Genomic DNA, 20,731 nt, shown 5'->3' with positions numbered 1-20,731 from the left:
TACATATCAACTGCCTACAAAAACCACTATCTGCTAATTAAGTAATAATGCATTTCAAAGTGTTATCCGCGAAAGACTAATTATAACAGACTCAGAAGTGGACTATCGATGGGTAGGGCAGCAAAGGCCACAGTTGTTAGAATTGTGGCTAAGAAACTTGTGGCCTTACCATTTTCTACCATTGCAAGTCTAACTTGCTGGAGTTTATACATAAAGGGCGGATTGAAATTTGTGAGAAGAAGTAATCTAAATGGTATTAAGATCAAAAGATAGGAAGAATTAGACTGCATGCACAAATGTTGTATGAGCACTGCTTGAATTTTATTATTTAAGAAGTCATTTTTACTTAATTGCAAATTGTATCTCAGACACATACAAAAATATCTCAATGAAAATCATAAAAGAAAAATTTATGAGCATATGTCACATTCAATTAGTAATAGTAGTGACTTCTTAACTGTTACGAGCTAAATATTTTTCATGTAAGATCATCTCTAATGGATTTGGCCGAAGGCTATGTTTTAGCCCAAATAGTGATAAAACTCATCTCCAATAGAGGTCCAGCTAGAAGAAAAAGAGACCCACCAAGCTAAACTCGAGCCCCTTGACCATTGGGTTGGGCATGTTGATCCAGCTAGCCAGCCGGTTTGAGGGACCCAAGTTGTCAGCAGTCAACTTGCTACCTGACATCATGTAGTCGTTGGATTTTGATTTTTTTTTTTTTCAAAGATGAAATCTAAAAAAAAAGTTTAAATTCTAATTTTTTTTTCTATAAATAACTAAGCCATTTCTACATCATTTTCACCCTTCTATACTATCTTACCTTATTTTATTTCAATTCTTCACATTCCTTAAACTCCTAATTTGTTGTAATCTTTAATATCTAAGTTGCCTAAGTTGTGATCTTTGAATTAATGTCTAAGCTGTTTTTTTTTTTTTTTGAAGCGATAGTATCTACACTAAAGAGGAGGGGGTTGGCTTAGTCTCACAATGGGCTAGCAATAATGTGGTTCAAACTCGCCAAAGGCGAGCATCAAACATAAGACCTCTCACTTACAAGGGAAAAGAAATATCACTAGATCGTAGTACTAAGTGACAATTAATGTCTAAGTTGTTAACATACAAGTAATCAATAGAGTTAATGAACATGTTTAAGTTGTTAACAGACAAGTAATCAATAGAGTTAATGAACAAACTTAAAAATAATAAATTATTGTGAAAGCTAAAAAATAGCCTATTTGGTTTGAGATGGTATATAAATATGACATGACAGTATTCATTTTTGCACGACTATAACTCTAAACATAACTAAATATAGCCCTTTCAATTAGAGATGGCCTGATAATCCATATAGTACTGAAAGATCAAATGAAGATTGTGAACAAATCCACTGCAAGTTGCTTGACCACCGAAGACCAATATATTCTATTTGCTATGGTGGCGTGACATGCAAAAGTGAAACCTTTAATTTGTACCTTTTGACTTATCAATCTTGAGACTCAGTATTTATCCATGCAGATTGAGCTAGCTAGCACATCAAACACCAACATACATGAAAATTAAACGGATACAATTTGGTACCCTCTAATTGGAGGAACGAATATATTCGTTCCATATCTTGTGCACTGATACAGGGAACTACAATATTTGCGACAATCTTGAATCTGTTTACTCACTTTCCAGTGGCTATAAATAAAAGCTTAATTAGTTTAACAATGGAGAACATAGGCAACAAAGTTCAGAGGAAGAGAAGTCTTGTATGAAGGTGAAGAGCCGTGTTTGGTAGCCAAGGATGACTTGCCTAATTAGATATCATATATTCCCCAAGTTACTAACAGATTAGTACTTGGGCACATATATATTAGGGTTTCCAGCTAGGCAGTTGTCCTTCGGCTAATCTGACTGGCTCTTATCTTTCATGCTAGACTTTCCTCTCTTCCATACATATGGAGTTTAAGTTTTTGCTGATGTTGTTTTACTATACATTGGATATGCATTTTGATTGTGATTACTGTGCAGTACATACAATGTCTAGAGTTACAGTTTTACGAGTATGCATAGCTCACAATTTGCAGCTGGTGAATGAAAACGGTACGTCCCACACATTCAATCGCCACTCAAACCCTAGCAAGAAATGCGCATTCGGACAATAGTAGATCAAGGTATGCGACGAGCAAAAATCATATGTATTCCTCTCATACTTATTTGATTTTTTATACTACATGCAGATTTTTCGAGAAATTTATAACAATGTGAGTTATGGTAATGATGAAGGATGAAAGATTGCTTCAAAGCTCGTATAAATATGTTATCTTTCAAACAGTGAAGCCTAACAACTTGCTATTGTTGATATGCGTCTTGCACTTATGAAAAACAACCCAACACCGAAAGAAGGTTTACAAGAAACTCAAGGATCATAGAAACCAAATCTGCAGTATTTTAATTTATCTGTTTTGTATTAAAAGGCAATAATGGAAAGGAGATTTTGTAGAAGAATATAGAGAAAAGCTTCGAATGATTTTAATCTGCCAACATATGGTCTATATATGATCAAAGCGTCTGTTCAAACGGGACAACCGCCATTTGTCAACACCACTTGAATTAAGTCAAAACTCTGGGTGAGGAGTTACCAATTTCTAGAGATAATAATGGCCATTAGATTGCTATTTGAATAAGATCAATGGTCTATATTTCAAACAGCAGAATGACAGCTCTCTTCCCAAGACCCACCGCTTCACTTTTGTTTCTCCAGATTCCAAAATTCATGTCTGGAAAATTCCTACAATGATAGGGTGCCACTCGGCATCATAAGATTTTGACAAGTTGTTTGTAATGATCGTATTACTTTGTATCCATGTGGTTAGTAGATGTTTATTAGGATTACTATCAGATTAGAGAGGTCGGTCGTTGAGGAAAACCGGTTACTTCTCCCATATGGGGAATAGCGTGAACTGTAAACAGTTGTTGGTATTGTAATGGTCTTCTCAATAATACGAAGTTACTGTGCAATTGAGAAAAAAGTATGGAGGTCTTAACATACAATACAATTTCTTAATATACGATCGCTCACAGATTTCCTGATAGTCTGGTGCATTACTTGAAAAGGTGCAACAATCAAGCTGCGGCTTCACAGTTTTGGATGCGTGAACTGCAACTCTCATGCTTGTGTTGTGCTTAATATCGAACAATATATCTTGTCAATTTATTCCAGATATCTTATTTTACGTTATTAATATTTTACCTTCGAATATTTGAAGTCAATCAACAGCAGTAACTTTGACGGGAATGAATTTTCAATTGTCTCAGTTGTGTGGATAATACAAGAGAACTTGTTATATGGGATCATGCTTTAAGTATAAAGCATGAGAGTGAGAGATGCAGTCCAGTAGTAGCTTTGTTGGAATCTTGGACTGGAAGAGATGGTCAGGGGATGATTAGTGAAGGGGGTAACGTATACTTTAACATAGGTAACTGTTGCAACCATGTTTTATAAGGTTATGTTAGCCTGATAAGATTACACGATTAAAGCACAACAATAAAAAAACAAAAAAATGGCTGACGTGAAGAAGAAGCTCTAGCAGCAGCCATTAAATTGACTAGAACTCGAAGAAAGCTACAACGATACATAAATCTTCTGCCAGCTCCTAGCCTTATAAACCTACTCAATGAGAAGCGTTTTGTTGCATGGTTTAGGGCTTCAAGGACCTCAATATTTATGCTAGCTAAGAGACTACGATTGAGTCCATAAAAGAGACTCTCACAATTACTTGATTATCAAGGATTCAATCAGCCTTACTTGAACTCGAAGACACAAAATTATAAGACTGATATTAGGGAAACAAATCACGATCTTAATTTTGATCTCTATTATTCCATTCCTATTACATTGTAAGACTGTTTACGGTTCATTTATGTTGGATTAAATTCAACAGTTGTTCATACGAAAGTGTCATCTAATCATTCATATGTGAGTTGAGTCAGTTGGTCATGAAAATTTTCATGTCCCCTTTGCACTCAAACTCAAATTCTACTCTCCGTAAGTTCGTCTTAATAGGAAGAATAAAAAAGCATTGTTTTATTGACACCCTATTAATTGTTGAAGACACCCTCAATTAAAATTTATCCCAACAATTTCGGTTTTACTCTTACTTACTGTTGAATCCATCTCACCTCCCAAAACCAAAAAATTTCACAACCAACAACAGTACCGTCGCGCCAATAAATTCCTCTCTGATCAATCGAAGACAAGAGTGCTGCCTCGATATTATTCCGAGGAGCCTTTTCTTTTGCATGTATTGTTGTTTTCAGTAAATGAATCGAAATTGTGTGCTACTTATCACATCAAATCAATGTTGTATGGATAAACAAAAAACAACAGAGTATAGTTACAATATTCTAGGGAATGGATTATATATATCAACTCGCATAGAAAAGATGACTTGGAACCATTGATTAATGCTGGGATCTTTTTCAAAGTAATTTGGTTCATGCAGTGGTTATATAGCTGCATCCGAGGTTGGTACTTTTTGTTCATTTTTGTTAACCTAATTTTCGCTTATTATCTCCTCGCCCTCACATCAGTTTTGCTTTTCAGGATGTTATACGATTTCTTAAACATGCTTGCCCGGCTCATATGTATGCAACTCCGATATCACCTCCAGCAGCTCAACAGATCATATCTTCTATTAACGTCATTCTTGGAGAGGACGGTACCATTAGAGGGCCTCAGAAACTCAGGTGGATTCGTGAAAACAGCAACTTCTTCAGGTCGGAGCTGCAGAATATGTGGGCTTTCAGGTTCTCGGAGAGAATGATTCCACTGTAATCCTATAATGCTTTAGAATTCAGCAAAAATTCCTGTTTTTTTCTAGGGAATGTCTGAAGCAAAATGTGAGTAAATCGCCAATTCACTAACTATTCTCGTACATTTATATGTTCCTATTTACCACAGCCGTCTTTGAGATTTTAGGAGCCATGCGCGAAATTTATAAAAAGCCCCTCCTTAAGATATTTTTAAAAAGTAGAACAATATATTGATACTAAAAAACAATCACTTAAATCAAAACCAACTTTAGCACTCACTAATTGCAAGTTTATAAATATCATTAATTATAAGTAAAAAGTGTTGCAAACATAATATTCGCTAAATAAACAAAAGAAGTTCAATCTTAAATAACCAAACATGAAGAAGAAAAAAAAAAACCTTTAAAACTCTAACTTTAAAGTTTCACTTGAATATAACACATTATTATATAATAAAATCGGAAAAAAAATTGTTTTTAAAATGTTATTATTGACACTCAAAATATCTTATTGTACTTCAAATTTTTATATTTAGAAAGGAAAAAAAATTACTCTTATAAAAAATGGACAATAAGATTTTAACGTGCTACCAAAACCAACACCTCTCGCTTTTGGCTTTTCGAAAGTGAGAAAAAACATGTCCGTACAGGTTGCTGTTGTGAGAGTTAAGGGGCAGAGCGCGTATATGTGTATCTGCGTCGCACGGCAGAGCAGATCTTCTTAAGCAGACGTAGGACTCAGTGCAAAAATAGTCTGATATAATTTGGTTTGCACTTTTGGCGGGTAATCAGTCGAGTTGGCGATTTGGTGGGTATACATACTTCCCTGCTGAACCTAACAAGCAGGAGGGAAACGCCATCAAACTTGAATAAAGGGGAGGACTCGGCGTTGAGGTGTTGTAATGCAAAGAAACCAAAGTCTGATCCGACTATCGAACTGAAGCGTCTACCCCACGCATTGTGTTAAGGCTTCCGATTAAGATCAAGCACTACTGGATCTTCCCTACCGGCAAAATGCGAGGCATTTAGCCTTAAAGACAGTTGTGCACAATACCATTAAATCTTTATATCGAGTTTCTTTGTAGAATTGTATTGATGAAATTTGTTCAGATGCTGCTCCCATTTGTTCGAATACCAGTTGTGTTTCTAACTCAGCACTGTTGTATTTACTAGGAATCCATCTCCCATTCGTAAAATTGCACCTGTTTTGATTGAAAGTCAGTTGATGTACTGATGCAGCTTTGATTCGATTTGTTTAATATGTTATCAGGTATGTCTCAAACTCGGCATTCTTAGACCTAACAAATGCTATACAATTACACAACACATTGGTCAGTGAAACTCGCATTTGCTTCCCGTCAATGGAACAAAGTCATGCTTCCTGAAGATTGTTGAGAAACTAAAGCCAACTAATGAGTTGAAAACCTAGTACACTGCAAAACAGCAGCATTTACCTTGTGATTTGTTTAAGGTTCAAAACTATTCTGTGTTCAGCATGCTTGATGGAAATAGCGAAGACAACTGATCTCCGCCACTGCAACTTCTTTAACTACGAGTTAGCTTCGTTCCTGTAGTTCTTATGTTGGACAAAGTTAAATCATTATGTTGGACGAAATTAAATTTGGATTTGTTGAACAAGAACTACTGTGAACCAAGCTATAATCAACAAATTGTGAAGAGGAAGCCATAATTCCTTAAATGTATATGGTCATACAAGTCACTTGAACAAAGTAAACTAGTCATTGTCATCAGCCTTCTCAACCTCACCCGCCAGCGCCATAGCACCCTCTCCCTCATGCTCACCATTGGCCTTTTCCTTGTTCCATTCCCCGACTTTGTTATCGTCGAAGTTAGCTTGATTCGCCCACTCCCTTGGGTGTGTGGAAAGACGCAGATGAGGGAGCTAACTCCAATAATGGGAATGAGGTAGAAGGCAAACCAAGCTAACCTCACATCAAATATGTTCAAAGAAGTTGGTGAATGGAACGAGGAAGAGACCAATGATTCAACAACTCAAGAGATTAGGGTTTACATGTGAATATGAAGCTTAAGGGGGAGAAAGGGGGGGGGGGGGGGGGGGGGAGGGGGGGTGTTATTTATTTACATAGTTCATTTCTTGCTGGCGAGCATTGAATTAATTAGGGTTTGCATGTGAAGAGGAAGCTCAAAGGAAGGAGGGAGGGAGGTGTTATTTATTAACATGGTTTATTTCTTGCTGGTGAGGATTTGCACACAAAATGAATGAATGCAACCAAAGAATAGAAATTGTGAGGTGTTGACTGAAACAAAGTGGAGAAGCCGAGGAAGGAGGGAACAAGTTGGGCTCTTCAAAATACAAGTAGATCTGACAAAATGGGACCCAGTTGTTAGGAACACAAGGAAAAAAAATTTCAACGTACAAAACATGATTCGGTACACCAAGTGTCACAATGTAAATAGAAAAAAGTATTTTTTCAAATGTCCATCCACTTGTATTGTTGAGACTTAGTGTACTCATAGTACATTAGAAAAGTCTCTCCGCAGGAAGGGATTCTTAGCCGTTAGATCAATCTTAATGACTGTTGTGAAAAGTTTAACTTGTACTACAAGCCTACGACCAGTTCTTAGGAAAATTACTCTGATACATATGAAGTTCTCTACCATTGACCATAGAAAAAAAAAAGTGCTGCAGTTCGCAAGCAACAACTTAACCTTGTCACATTCTTTTCTTTTCTTTTTTAAAGAGATGGACAACAAGGATGACATTGAAGTGCAACCTGAAACGAGGACAACGAAATTGCTCGATTTCAAAAGTTTGTGACCATAATATGTCCTTCAACTTTAACCTAAATGGAATAATGATTTTTCAATTAAAAATTCATTATCATTGATCCCTCAACTCATCAAAACAAGCAACTATGGTACTTTTCGACAACTCCGTTAGAACTTCTGTCAAAATGAGTCACGTGTCATGCATGTGAGGCTGAATCAAAGGACAAATATAAAAAATCAAATAAGAAAAATTGTATCAATGGTCCCTCAACTTTAATTCAACTGGAGAAATAATCTCTAAACTTTAACTCAATTAGAGTAATGATCCCTCAACTTTAACCTAATTGTAGCAATGACCCTTCTAACATAACTTATTTTGATAGAATTTTGACGGAGTTGAGGAAAAGGATCTTAACTACACGTTTTGATTAGTTGAGAGACCATTGCTTCAATTTGATTAAAGTTGAAGGACCATTGCTATAAGTTATTCTTTGAGAGAGGTTGCCAAGCCAATCTTCTTGGAGGACAGTGATTTACAGGGCAATTCAATTCCGTCCTGATCTGAACCTCGGATCATCAGCAGGTTCTGCTCTAATGAAATGCCTCGGTCTCACTAGATCGAGCTGCCAAACTCTGAAAAAATGCAATACAATTATACAAGCAAAGTACACAAACTTATAGTACACTTCAGCTGAAATGGCCCTGAACTCTTCTTAAGTCAACATATGTTATGAAACTTCGCAGATTTTGTACACGTAAGTACAGATTAGTCAATAAAACTCGAATTTGCTTCCTGTTGATGGAACAGAGGCATGCTTCCTGAAAATTACTGAGAAACTACAGCCAACCAGTGCAAGTTATAATCCTGGTACACTCTAAAACAGCAGCATTATTTGCAACCTCAACCTTATGTTTTTGTTTAAGATCAACAAGTCTAATTAGATGAGGTCTGTATCAGCCCCACCACTTAGACAAGATAAATATGGAAAATTATAATCAAGATGCAGTGAAAGCTACTTAGTTTGACATGTATAACAAGAAGGCAAATCGTCGGCTCTTTGATGATTCGGTCTCAAAGCATGATTCCTAATACTAGACATCTATCTCTCACAAGTGAATTTATCCCCGTTATAATGGAAAGAGACGCACAAATAATACCCTGCCATACTCCAACCCGTTATTATGCAAATTCATGTACCTTACTGTGACTGGTGAATGCAACCTTTCCTTCTGAACAACTTAGCATTAACCCTAAAACCCTCATCAACCAAGGATATTCTAACAACAACGCATGACCTCTTGGACTCTATATCCCACTCCTGGTTCTACGAGAAGGATCTATCGGGAGAACATTCCCTCCCCTGACATTCAATCTACTGTTAAACGTCCGAAGATAACTATGCAACTCTGTACATCATAATCACAACTTTCAGGCTTTCCCTTTGCTAGCCACGACAAAACAGGTCAGACTGACTTCCAAATTCAACTCCTTGCCTAACGCCGCTATTTCATTAACCTACCAAAAGGTTTATAATTCGATACAATAGTTTTCTATATACAACATTAACAGCATAGTAACTAATAGATAAGGAAGATTAAATTCAACAGAACACTTCTACCTGGGAAATCATTATATATATTAAACTGTCCATCAGCTCAAAATTATTCTGCATGCTTGATGGAAATAAGAAGAGCGGAAACGAAATGACTCCAATTGATCCTTCCTTTAACCAATTATAGGCATTTCTTTTACCCATTCTGTCCTAGAGGTTACAACCAAGAAAACAACAGTTCTCTGATCAATGGATAACTATAACTAGTTCAGCATTACTACCAAAATGAAGTACAAGGATCCAAAATTGCACCGCATCAAAAGCATGAAAAATAAAGTAAATAGTGCAATGAAAACCAAAATCTACTTATCCAAAATACTACTGAGTTGAGATTTGAGAGAAAAAAATATAACCAAAAAGCTCAAACCAGTTTTACTTGCAGGCATGTCTCTTACGTTGCCATGGCTGAGGATTTTTTCGATTTTTCGTTTGCCAACAGTCACAAAAGCAAAAGTCAAGAAAACCCCTTCCCCAGCTTCTGAATTGCACAATACATTTTCCTTCTGGACCCAACTGCATTTACTCCCATATCCTTGAGGTCCTCCAATGTTAACATGGGCAATACCTCATCATCCACCTCATGAATTTCGAACACCGGCGCATACCGCCCTAACCCTAACCCATTGAGCCAAACCCTAACCCCATCTTCTCCACACCTTCCTCTTCCTTCATTCCCAATTCTAACCTCACTTGTCCCTCTACAATTCCAATCCCTGGCATCGTTATCCGACGGCCCGGATAGCTCAATACCATCATGGTTATCCCTACCCTCCGAAATCCTGGTCCTAATGGGTCTTCTACTTCCATGGTAAAGCAGCTCCCTTCCATTGGCATGCCCATCCACACCCAAATTCTCCGAACTATGAATTGGACTCCGCTCTTTCAACGGGCTTTCCGAGTTTTCGACATCAAAATCGCGATGATACCCATCATCGACGTCCTCCGCTCCACTGAATTTCTCGTCCCCTTCGCCGCCACCTTCATCGATCTTGGAAGATACCCAATTGGATCTGACCCGTTTCGTGACGCTCGAAGCCCGTTTCTTGGCGTCCTTGACCTTCCAGCTCCCAATGGCAACACTATCGAGATTGGCCTCTCTGTCTTCGCCGTCTAGGGTTTCATGGAATTCCCCAACGGAGCTTAAATTCGTTAAAGGTCGAGGCTTTGAGGACTTATTGACGTCTTTGCGGTGGTCCGGCGGGAGCCTCCACGGCTTGGTGGTGCGGCGCACCTGCGAATCGTACGGCTGGTCTCCTCCGATGTCGCCCAACCGGACGCTGGGCCTCCGCTGTCGCTTCGATCCTACCGTCTCGGACGAACCCATCAAAAACTGTCCTCCGCCGTTGATCTGAGGCACTGGCTGCGGTTGAATCTCCGCCATGGATTCCGAATTTTATTTAATTTCTTTCACCCCAAAAATCCAATTTTGTTCGCTGGAATTTGAGTTTCTCTGCGAAAAGACTCGAACTTTCCGAATTTGTGTGTGTTTTTTGTTAAGTGGAAAATGGGGGGAGAAGCAAAAGGGCTCTTTGGCCTTTGGGATGTAGCGCTTTCCTGCGTTGTGCCTACAAGTTTGTTCTTTTGGTCGGTTTCTAGAGAGAGAAAGAGAGGGTTTTGAAGTAAATGAAGTGATTGATGGGGGAAGAGTGAGAGAGAGAGAGAGAGAGAGAGAGAGAGAGGGGTTTCAGTGAGTGAATGAGTGGCTTTGGATTTGGGTGGTTGGGGGGAGAGACCGAGAGAGAGAAGGTGCGTTGGAGTCTTAGAGGAAGGTGACACGTGGCACTCTCTCCATATTATCATCAGATGGGAATGTCCCATTGACCACAAGAAATCATCTCTCTCAATCAAATAAAAAAATTCATAAATGTCACATGGAAAAATGTTTTTGGTTGCATGTATTTAAGTTAAATTTGTTGCTAGTTCATTAGGAATTTACGTTTATTTTTTTATTGTAAATAATATCGTCTATTTAGAAGAAAAAAAGTCGAATTTTTTGTTTAGCATTTTAAATGAAGTTTACGATAATTTTATGGAGTGCAAATCGCAATTGTATTCTGATTATTATTTTTGGCCAGTATAAAGTTTTTTATTAGACCATCTCCAACCAAAGGAGGGTCAGAGGGCTCTCTTTGGCTCTATAGCCCTCCAAAAAATTAATATTTTAATAAATAGTTTCAGGCCATATTTCTTACCATCTCTAACCGAGAGGCCAGAGGGTCATAGGTCAAGCATAGCCCTGTGACAAAAAATCATCTCCAACTGAGAGGCCAAAGAGATATAAGGTCAAACATAATTTGTTATTTTAATTAAATTAATATGGTTACTTAAATTAAACTACCTTAATAATTAAACTAACTCGATAAGGAATCTCAATAATTTTGTGTCTCAGATTTCGAGTGTCACGTGTCGATATCTGAGTGACTTTGCAGATTCTTGTTGATAAGGAATCTCAATCATTTTACATCTTAGTTTTTGAGTGTCACATATCGAGATGTAATTGGTTGTAGGGATGTTAGATAGGGTTTTTATCCGCGTGGCACTTCTTATCTTTAGCTTCCAATGTCCATAAATAGGGTGGATATTGGGCTATAATTCACACACCTTTAGATTCAATCTCTTTCAATTCAAGTTTGAAATGCATTCCAACTTTGGATCCTCTTCGGATTCCAACTGGGGGTCCTCATCCAATTCCGAACTGGAAGAAAAATGGGCGCAGATGAGAGGAGAAGATAAAGAGTCTAATGAAAAAGATGAAGCATGGCGCAACACATAATATGTGGCAGCCATAGCTACAGTCATGGCGTGTTAACCAACTGAGGAACAACCTCAATAGGGTGGCTCTGTTGTTGGTCGTTTTTACAAACCACGAAATAGAGTGATGGTGCATGCCAATCTAATGAACAACTATTTCAACCCCAACTCGGTCACACAAAAGAGGATTTCAGACGTCGCTTCCGGATGAGGCGTCATGTCTTCGAGCGTTTACTTCATGATGTCCAATAAGTCTACTTTTGACGGAAGCTGGACAGAGCAGGCCGCCCTCACCTCATCAGAAGGTTACTATTGCACTTCAAATGATGGCCTATGCCTTCCCAGCTGATTCGATGGATAATACATATGGTATGTCTAAGTCTACATGTCTTGATACTCTTATTGAATTATGTGACACAATTGTTCAACTTTACAAATAAGAGTACCTTCATGAGCCAAATCAAAAAGATCTGGATCGGCTCATTCGCAAAGCTGAAGACCATGGCTTTCGAGGCATGATAGGGTCATTCATGCATTGGCATTGGAAGAACTGTCTCACCGGATGGCAAATAGGCTTTAGTGGAAGGTCGAGAAAATTAACTATTGTGTTAAAGGCATTTGCCTCGTATGACACATAAATCTGGCATTCTTTGGAGTCCCTGGACAGTTCTTGGGTGTTCACCCTTCTTCAATAACCTAACGGAAGGTAAATCACCTCAACTTGACTACTACATCAACGGTCGTCAGTACAATATGGGGTATTACTTAGCAGATGACATCTACCCAAAGTGGGTGACACTTGTCTAAGCAATTCCAAACCCTGCGAATGATGTCGAAAAGTGATTTACCTTACACCAAGAGGCATACCGGAAAGATGTTGAGAGAGCTTTAGGTATTCTACAAGCACGATGGAAAAATCATCAAGGAACATGCAAAAGGGTGGAGTCGAGAAAATTTGGACTCCATCATGATGTCTTGCATCATATTACACAACATGATTGTGGAGCATGAGCGATATAGGTATATTGATGGAGTGTCTGATGACAACCAAGAGGATCCAAATAGGTTAAAAAAGGCTCGTGCAAAAATATATGATGGGCCTAATTTGTCTTTGAATCCAATATCTGGTAATATCTCTTTAAATGAGTACATGAGGCTATAGGATGATACATTCCCGTGCCACGAACAAGTACCAACAACAGAATCTTTTTGCACATCTTTTGGCCAAAAGAAGCATGGAGTAAGCGTTTAAGTTTTATGTTGTTAAATGTTTTTTAAAATGTTGTTTAAGTTTCATGTTGTTAAATGTTTTTTTTTATGTTGTTTAATGTTACTTAATGTGATTTAATGTGATTTAATATTGTTTAATGTTGTTTAATGTTATTTAATGTTGTTTAAAGACTTAGGACGTTATAGGAAAAAAAAAAAAAAAAGAATTTTTAATTTTTTTTTTTTAATTTGTAAAAAAAAATATTCAAATATAACGGCTAACTGACGTCAACTAGTAGTCGTTGCATTCAAAATCCAACCTGGCCTGGGGTTGGCTAGGTTAGGCCATTCGTTTGGCCTTTTTCTCTTTTTTTTGTCCCGGTGGGGCCCACAAGCCATTTGGCCTAGCCCTCAGTTGGAGACAGTTTTCGTGTTATTTTGGGCTATTTTCGGCCCTCTGGCCAGATCAATTGGAGATGGCCTTAGCTTTTTTGGTATTACCTCCAATCCATCCATTATCTAGGCCAAGATGGGTTCTAAATTTGAAATGAGGATCTTCTTCGGATTCTCTTTGTGAGGATTCTAAAGATCCTCAAATCATGTCCGTTCATCATACATCGTAAGGTCAATTTACATGTTCATGTTTAATTTTAAATAAAAATATTTAAAATAATTTCTAATTACACAACATACGATAAACGGATATAATTTAATGATTCTTGAAATCTTCACAAAAAAGATCTAGAGATGATCTCGTTTCCAAGTTTGGATGGTAAGTTGTACTGGTCCCACTGCATTTCAAAGAAAAGCAGAAGCCTGGTGGACCTGTCCCATTCAAGATTTTTTCCGATCTTTGTTTGTACGTCAAGTCTATTCTTTAGAAGAGGGACATTATGATTCTACACACAAAATATCAACACTAATTTTATATATAAATTGCTATAATTGCAGTATTTCTATATTTAGGTACAACTTGTAATGACTAGTCATAATAATTTAATTTAAATCTGTGTAAAAAACTAATGTCAAACTCAACATCACCAATATGCAGACATAAAACTTTTAAAATATGAAAGTGCTAAGCATACACTTATTTTTACTTTTTACATACTCTTAAAAATTTTGTCTATTCATATTCTTCAATTTATTCAATTCGACGGTCAAAAACTAAAAAAAGTATATAAAATGTAAAAATAAGTGTGAATAACAACTTCACTTAAATATCATTAAATCGTAATACTAATTCTCTTTTTTCAAAGGGAATTGTTATTACTTATTAGCACTCCAAAATTATTATTCTACACTTCAAACTTTCTATATTTAAAAAGAAAAATACACGAAGAATATAGAATAATATTTTAAAAATACTATTAACACTTTCTTTTCCAAAACCAACAAAAGAACAAAAACAAATCGAGACCCAAGCAAGTAAAAGGATAAGGTATGGAATTTAAAGGATAGACCAAATCTGGAACCTGCATTTAAGTTTCACCTTCTTACGAAAAACTTACGTACACAACATATCTTGTGTTGCCACGTGTGAATTCCAGCAAAAACAAGATGTATACACGCTAGAAAGAGGATGAGTTAATTTTCCATCTACCCTCTTTCATTCAACTAGATTTAACTAAAAAAGAACACCTCTACAATCCTTGCATTTTAAATGAAGAGGGAGAAGGATTTATATACAATGGGTTTACTGTCGACATAATGTTATGTTTCAATTCACTAATGTTGTGTTATATGTAAGTTTTTTTTCACATGACATAATATTATTGGATCGAGACGTTATGATGACTCTGTTTCATGCAAATTGTTATTATAATGAAACACATGTACTTAGTCACTTAACAATATTACAAAAAGAAAATTTCAAGAGCACGTGTCAAACTGTAATCTATCTTTAAAAGAAAAAAAAAAAAAAAAAAAAACTAATGAAAAGAATTTGAAAACGGTAAGTTTTAATGATAAAGACAAAATAGGAGGTAAAATAAATAGTACCAAGATTAACTTTTTAGTGTAAAAATATAATTTTTTGTTTAAATAAACAGTGCTAGAAATTTTTCCTTAAAATTTTCTTAAAAAAAAACCCCAAACATGAAAGCCAGGTATTTTTTTTTATTCCCTCAAGAAATTGGTAAGCAAAGAAGCAATTAAAGAAGCTCACAAAAGACTGAAAATCAAAAGAGAAAGAGAGTAGGCCCTGCAGCAACTTTCCCAATGAAAGCCAGGCATCAATGATCAAGGATGTGGATCCTCACCGGATTCCCTTCCTAGAGATCTTAGGGATCAACAAACACAGATCATTAATAAAAAATCGTGCAATCACAATGTTTTTCTTTTTTATATTTTTCACGTAAAATGATGGTATTTTATTTTTAAAAATATAAAAAATATTTAATTGGGACCACATGATTTTTTATCAACAGTTCGTTGATCCCTAAGATCTCCAAGAAGGGGATCCAGTGAGGATCCAAATCCAATGATCAATGCTCCATCAAAGTCCTAGATACCTCACTCATGAAAGTAGCAAAACACAACAATTTCAAATTTTGCAACCAGTCAACTGCAAGTACATCTAAAAGCAAAAATACAGCAGGGACTCTCAACTATGTCGTCAGAAAAAGAGCTGTGCGTACACACCACAAGTTTGATAAATAACACAAGCTATTTTAATTCCATTTTCCTCCTTCATACAAGCTATTGGATAAGAATTTTCAGATACAACACAATTTATATAAATCACAGACCTGTCTCGTGTCCAAAGAATCGTTTGTAAAACCCTCACATACGACACTGCTAATTCCGAAAAACAATCTGTGAACCGATGCGACGGACTGAATCTTCACATCTCATCCTAATGTTTTCCTTTTTGGCTATGGAAAAATCAAAATCATGTAAATGCAGGGCCGCAAGAAACTTACAACTCTTTCAAAACTCTACATTGAGTAGGCTGGGTGTTGATCTTCTTCCTGAACAATTTTGAGCTGCCACTCTTTTCTACGTACATTAGCTTAAGTTATGACGCTTGGACCCAAGAAATTGGGTTGACAGATTTGTCTAGTTGCTTCGGTGCAAGGGAGGCTGAGGAACCTCAACTTTAAATGGTTCACACAGTGCAAAGCATACCATGCCGAGGACTACGCTCCAGAGGGTACATGGTTGCACTTTTCACATATTTCTGATGGTCTATTGCGGCCTTTCTTAGACTTAGAAATGATGTAAGCTTTAGTTTGACTTGCTTCTTTACAATTGAACACATACGCAGTGGATCTACATACCCTGCTCCAACTCTCCTATAGTCATAAACAAAAGCATAATTAACACTTTTAAGTGGAACAATATAATCAAATACTTGCAATAGAAAACCGTTGCAATACAATGCAGAACTAAAAATCAGAAATGTACAGGAAAGATAGAGCACCAGGTGACGAATACAAGTTCCCTATATAAACAACCGGATATTGAGGAGAACTTGCATTTTTTTAAGTTCCATCAATGTAATAGAACCTCTTCTCTTACCCTATTTATTAACTTATTTCATGAGTTTTATTGATAGTCAGTAGCAATGAGCCAGCTGACTACAAGCAATAGGACTTATATCCGCTGACTGGGATGGGATTGTTGGGTTGCATCAGAAGTTCCTAACTGTAATAGCGATATATGAGATTCGTAAAGATATATGACTCAATCTTGGTTGAACCTTGAACTCAAGGTCGCAATAATAGTTGCACATTTTAAAGAATCAATTTGACTTTTTTCATTAAAAAGTAAATAAAATTTTTAAGTTACCTCAACAATTTCTCTGATGCAATTCTAGCAGCAGTAACTAAATTTCGTTCTGGTACCCATTGGACAACACGGTTTGGATCAGCTCGAAGAGGCGAATGAATTTTGATAAGCTTAACAAGAGAAAAAAAAACGTATTAATAACATAAGAAAAATTACCCACTACACATAAACCGTTTCTCTCAGAAAATAAGCACAAGAGGTAAGTACTTTTCTCAAATAGACAAACAAGAGACGCTACAGTTCTGTACACTTAAAACTTATTTGAATAGGCTAAAACTGTTACCATCTGGGATCCATAAAAGGAGGTTTCTTCCCCCATAGCACTTTCAAGAAACTTCTACTAATATTGCTTGCTTATGCAGATTACGGAATGACAAAAGGAGAAAATAAAACACTTACACCCAAACACTCCATCATCTGGTAGTATGCCCTACCATGTAGAGGAGTATGGCCTTGTCGAGCTTCTGAGAAGTATCTAGTCCTGAAAAAGTATGTTCAAGATCCTTTATCAGGTAAACATTTTAAAATTGTGAAGTAGGGCATGTTGGCAGCAGGAGCAGAAGGGAATTCCTTTTACCATTCTTTATATCCTGGATCTACAGTGAAACCATACATATCGACTGAGTCACATATAGAGAGCCCAAATTCAAGAGCCTTGAGCCCAGTTCCTTTTGCGGCAGAACCAAAGGATGCACCTAGCAGGAGATATACATGATTTTTTATTGGAATTTCCTGCAGATGGTAATCAAAATTTGTACAAACAAAACATCAGTACTCATTGCAGGTAAAGAAAACATATGCAGCAACAAGTACTTGGTTTGAGTGTTAAGACATCATGTTATTGAATAGCAATATACAAACCCGAATCATCTGGTTCATAGCGTCGTGAATTGTTGTTTTGATGATCAATACTTCCTTTCTTGACTCTGCAAGAATTTTATACTTAGTGTTCCAGTAAATATGCCATATTTATTTATAACGATGTGGACCATTTATCATACCATCTAACTCCACGACTTTATCAAGAGCTTTAGCAGATCCCCTATTAAGAAGCCGAAATGTGCATTTCTTCCCCACATAATCAGTGTAGTTCTGCAGAAGAACAAGGTAAGAAGTTTTCTCAAAGTCAAGTAAACATCACTATCCATACTCCTAAACTAGAGTTTGCTTGACCTGAATTGGTGCACCATTTTCTCTAATAACTGCATCATAACCATCAATCTCCTTCCCAAACCTTGTTTTCAAAAGATCTCCTGAGTTTCCAATCACAGCACATCGGCGAAACATCCGTGGAACATATGGTGGTGTTTCAGGGAGTACCAGTGAAAGTTTTTCCACGCATAATGTTTTATTCTTACAGCGGTTGCTGCAATATAGAAATACAGTTAATCAACTACATGCTCATCCAATAACTATTCATTCTGAAACTAGTATCATGAACAGTACTAACAGGCGATCTCCTTTATTAATCCTACGCCACGCATAATCCTCCCATCCATTTGGTAAAGAATCAATGAACTCCCTGGTCAGTATTGTGGTACTATTCCGCACCTGAGCAATCAAATCACTGAATAACAAATCAACTGTAAAGCATAAAACATAATCAAACCTAACATTGAAAAGGTAGATATAAAAAGGAAGAAATTGATTTCCACATGCAAAGTTGCATGTTTCAATTGATGACATAGTAATGAAAGATCTCAGTTCTTAAGTCTTTTGCAAATCTCTACAAATGATAGAAAGCTAACCTGTTCCCATGTAGCCACAGCCTCACAAAGATTAAACTCATATGATAATCCTTCAAGCTCACCGGTTTTGGTATCCTTCTGTTTACACATAAAATTCAGACAATAGATAAGCCCACGGGAGCAACTCAAATTAGTCTACAACCAAATCATCTCCCAAAGAGATGCCGAGACATTCCAACTTCTAAAGAGTATTGCTTGAAGAGACCATGAATCAATAGAAAACGGAGTTTACCACCGTTTCTTTTCATTTTAAAGATTATGGTATCTTATCCCTATTCCCAACTCAAATGGCAAATACACGCAATTGTCGATAAAATCTCATTCGCAAATGCAGAACATTTCAACCGGGAAAAAGAACTCACCCATTTAGGAATGGTGTCAGCAGGAAACTGCATTGTGACTTGACAGTAATCTTTGCCGAGCGCGGCTTTCAAACCTAATCCATTTGCAGCCTGCATCACAATCATATTAATATGACATCCCAACCTTACAACATTTCTGACAACACAAACAAAACCCATTTTGTAGTACCTCAATTCAACATAAATTACCATGTTCTACCAAGCAAAAGCATGCAAATTTTACAGTATATACACTAAAAAATCCAAAAAAAAAAAAAAGAAAAAGAAAAATGAATGTCAACTGATATCAGTACATATATAATAGAAAGTCCAGAAGGCTCACCACACACTTCTGGAAACCGGTGCGCAAAGAATGCAGCGCCTCCTCATCTTCTTCCGTAAGTCGATGCGTCTCATCTGCACCACAGAATTGAAACCACACACATAAACATACACAAATTCAACACTTGTAGAGAGAGAAACAGGAGAGAGAAGGAGAAAGATAAGCATACAGAGATCGGAGACGCCGATGATGTAGATGAGAATGGCGACCAATCCGAACAGAACAGAAACCACGAACGCCAACTGCAAAAGCCTCATCGGCTTCACAAGATTCAAACTTTCTGGCGACGCGCAGCTCTGAGTTTCTGATAATTTGAAGATTTGCTTTGGAAACGCTACCTCTGACTCTGAGCGAGCGAGCTCTGGATCTCGAGAAGAACTCGCTTTGCTTTCTTGCTCCTTGTGCTTACAGAGCTCCGACTAACAGGAAACAAGAACAAAGAAGACCCGCGTATTTGCAGTTGTACGTAGCCCAGTTCATTGCGGCCCAGATTTCCAGGCCCGACTTTGAACTTAATTGATGTATGGGCCTAAAAGCCCATGACACCTCAAACTAAGCTAAATTGTAAGGAGATTTGAGCCTACGAGAATATTTTGATGATTTGATTCTTCCGTCAGATATTTTCCAATTCGAAACCCTCCAGCTATGATGCATGGGCTGCTCGAGTTTTAGATTAATTTTTTTAGCTTCAGTGTTGAAGGGGGAGGATAATAGGTTAGAATTATGCTAGTTCAAAGTTCGAATGCTTTCTGTGGAATGTGTTTGGGCTTGAAATACTGGGTTTGGGACGAAGAGAGATAATTTAGTTGAAAGATTGTGATTCTCGGCCCAATGGAGATTTCTATGGCCCTAGCTTAGAAATATATAATATGATCGAGTCATAGCTGAGATAGGGCTTTTAAAGTATTAGATCTAGGCATGGCTCGGTCGAGTCTTGATTGAATCCAAATTGGTAAGAATCAGAACATATTCTGGTAAGATTCGAAGAATCAAAACATGTGAATGATCAGATAAAAAGTGAATCGAATGCATAAGAGGACTAAGTTCAGAGTCCTAGTTCAAGTAAAAAAGGTCGAGGTCTGATAGAGATGAGGTTTCGGCAGGATAGGGTTATGATGAGAAAATGTCAACAATATCTTGATGTGTGCCGAAAAATCATAGTCCTATTGGGATTCTACTTCGGTAGACTTGGTCATCACGAAATTCATCCCTATAAATCCAAGGTGCTTTATAACAGAAAAATGACCTTTAACTCAACAAACAATTCTCTATGGATATGTTCCTCAAAAAATCCAATTCGTACAGATTCTTCCCCTAACTAAAGAAGAGATCTTGGTGGAATTGCCGCGTATGAAATTGAGCACTCAAACGCTGTACACGA

At 37.1% G+C, this 20,731-nt stretch overlaps 2 protein-coding genes across 2 annotated transcripts; both read right to left on the bottom strand.

Annotated features, from left to right (window-relative positions):
- Positions 1–7,473: 7,473 nt before the first annotated feature.
- Positions 7,474–10,830, bottom strand: LOC137713600 (uncharacterized). The gene has a single exon (XM_068452923.1). It carries the CDS (start codon positions 10,545–10,547, stop codon positions 9,621–9,623), a length of 927 nt encoding a protein of 308 aa, XP_068309024.1. The 5' UTR covers positions 10,548–10,830; the 3' UTR covers positions 7,474–9,620.
- A 4,950-nt stretch (positions 10,831–15,780) lies between these two features.
- On the bottom strand, positions 15,781–19,919 carry LOC137713263 (sialyltransferase-like protein 2). Its single transcript, XM_068452552.1, has 12 exons — positions 19,520–19,919; positions 19,351–19,424; positions 19,029–19,118; positions 18,667–18,744; positions 18,369–18,469; positions 18,092–18,284; positions 17,920–18,010; positions 17,780–17,844; positions 17,496–17,650; positions 17,318–17,399; positions 16,919–17,028; positions 15,781–16,422 (listed from the first exon to the last, which is right to left on the bottom strand). The coding sequence occupies exons 1-12, from the start codon at positions 19,605–19,607 to the stop codon at positions 16,236–16,238; spliced, it is 1,314 nt and encodes a 437-aa protein (XP_068308653.1). The 5' UTR covers positions 19,608–19,919; the 3' UTR covers positions 15,781–16,235.
- Positions 19,920–20,731: the final 812 nt, after the last annotated feature.

This window comes from Pyrus communis, chromosome 13 (genome assembly GCF_963583255.1).
Source record: "Pyrus communis chromosome 13, drPyrComm1.1, whole genome shotgun sequence".
Taxonomy (NCBI): Eukaryota; Viridiplantae; Streptophyta; class Magnoliopsida; order Rosales; family Rosaceae; genus Pyrus; species Pyrus communis.
The sequence above is the reverse complement of the archived record's forward strand: the minus strand, read 5'-3'. Positions and strand labels throughout refer to the sequence as shown.

Bases quoted from the DNA above. Each gene is read 5' to 3' on its own strand.
- LOC137713263 (XM_068452552.1), bottom strand. From the start codon at position 19,607: ATGAGGCTTTTGCAGTTGGCGTTCGTGGTTTCTGTTCTGTTCGGATTG. The intron at 19,425-19,519 runs GTATGCTTATCT...TCTGTGGTGCAG, and splicing joins CATCGGCGTCTCCGATCTCT to ATGAGACGCATCGACTTACG. The intron at 17,845-17,919 runs GTATGATAAATG...AAATTCTTGCAG, and splicing joins TAAAGTCGTGGAGTTAGATG to AGTCAAGAAAGGAAGTATTG.
- LOC137713600 (XM_068452923.1), bottom strand. From the start codon at position 10,547: ATGGCGGAGATTCAACCGCAGCCAGTGCCTCAGATCAACGGCGGAGGA.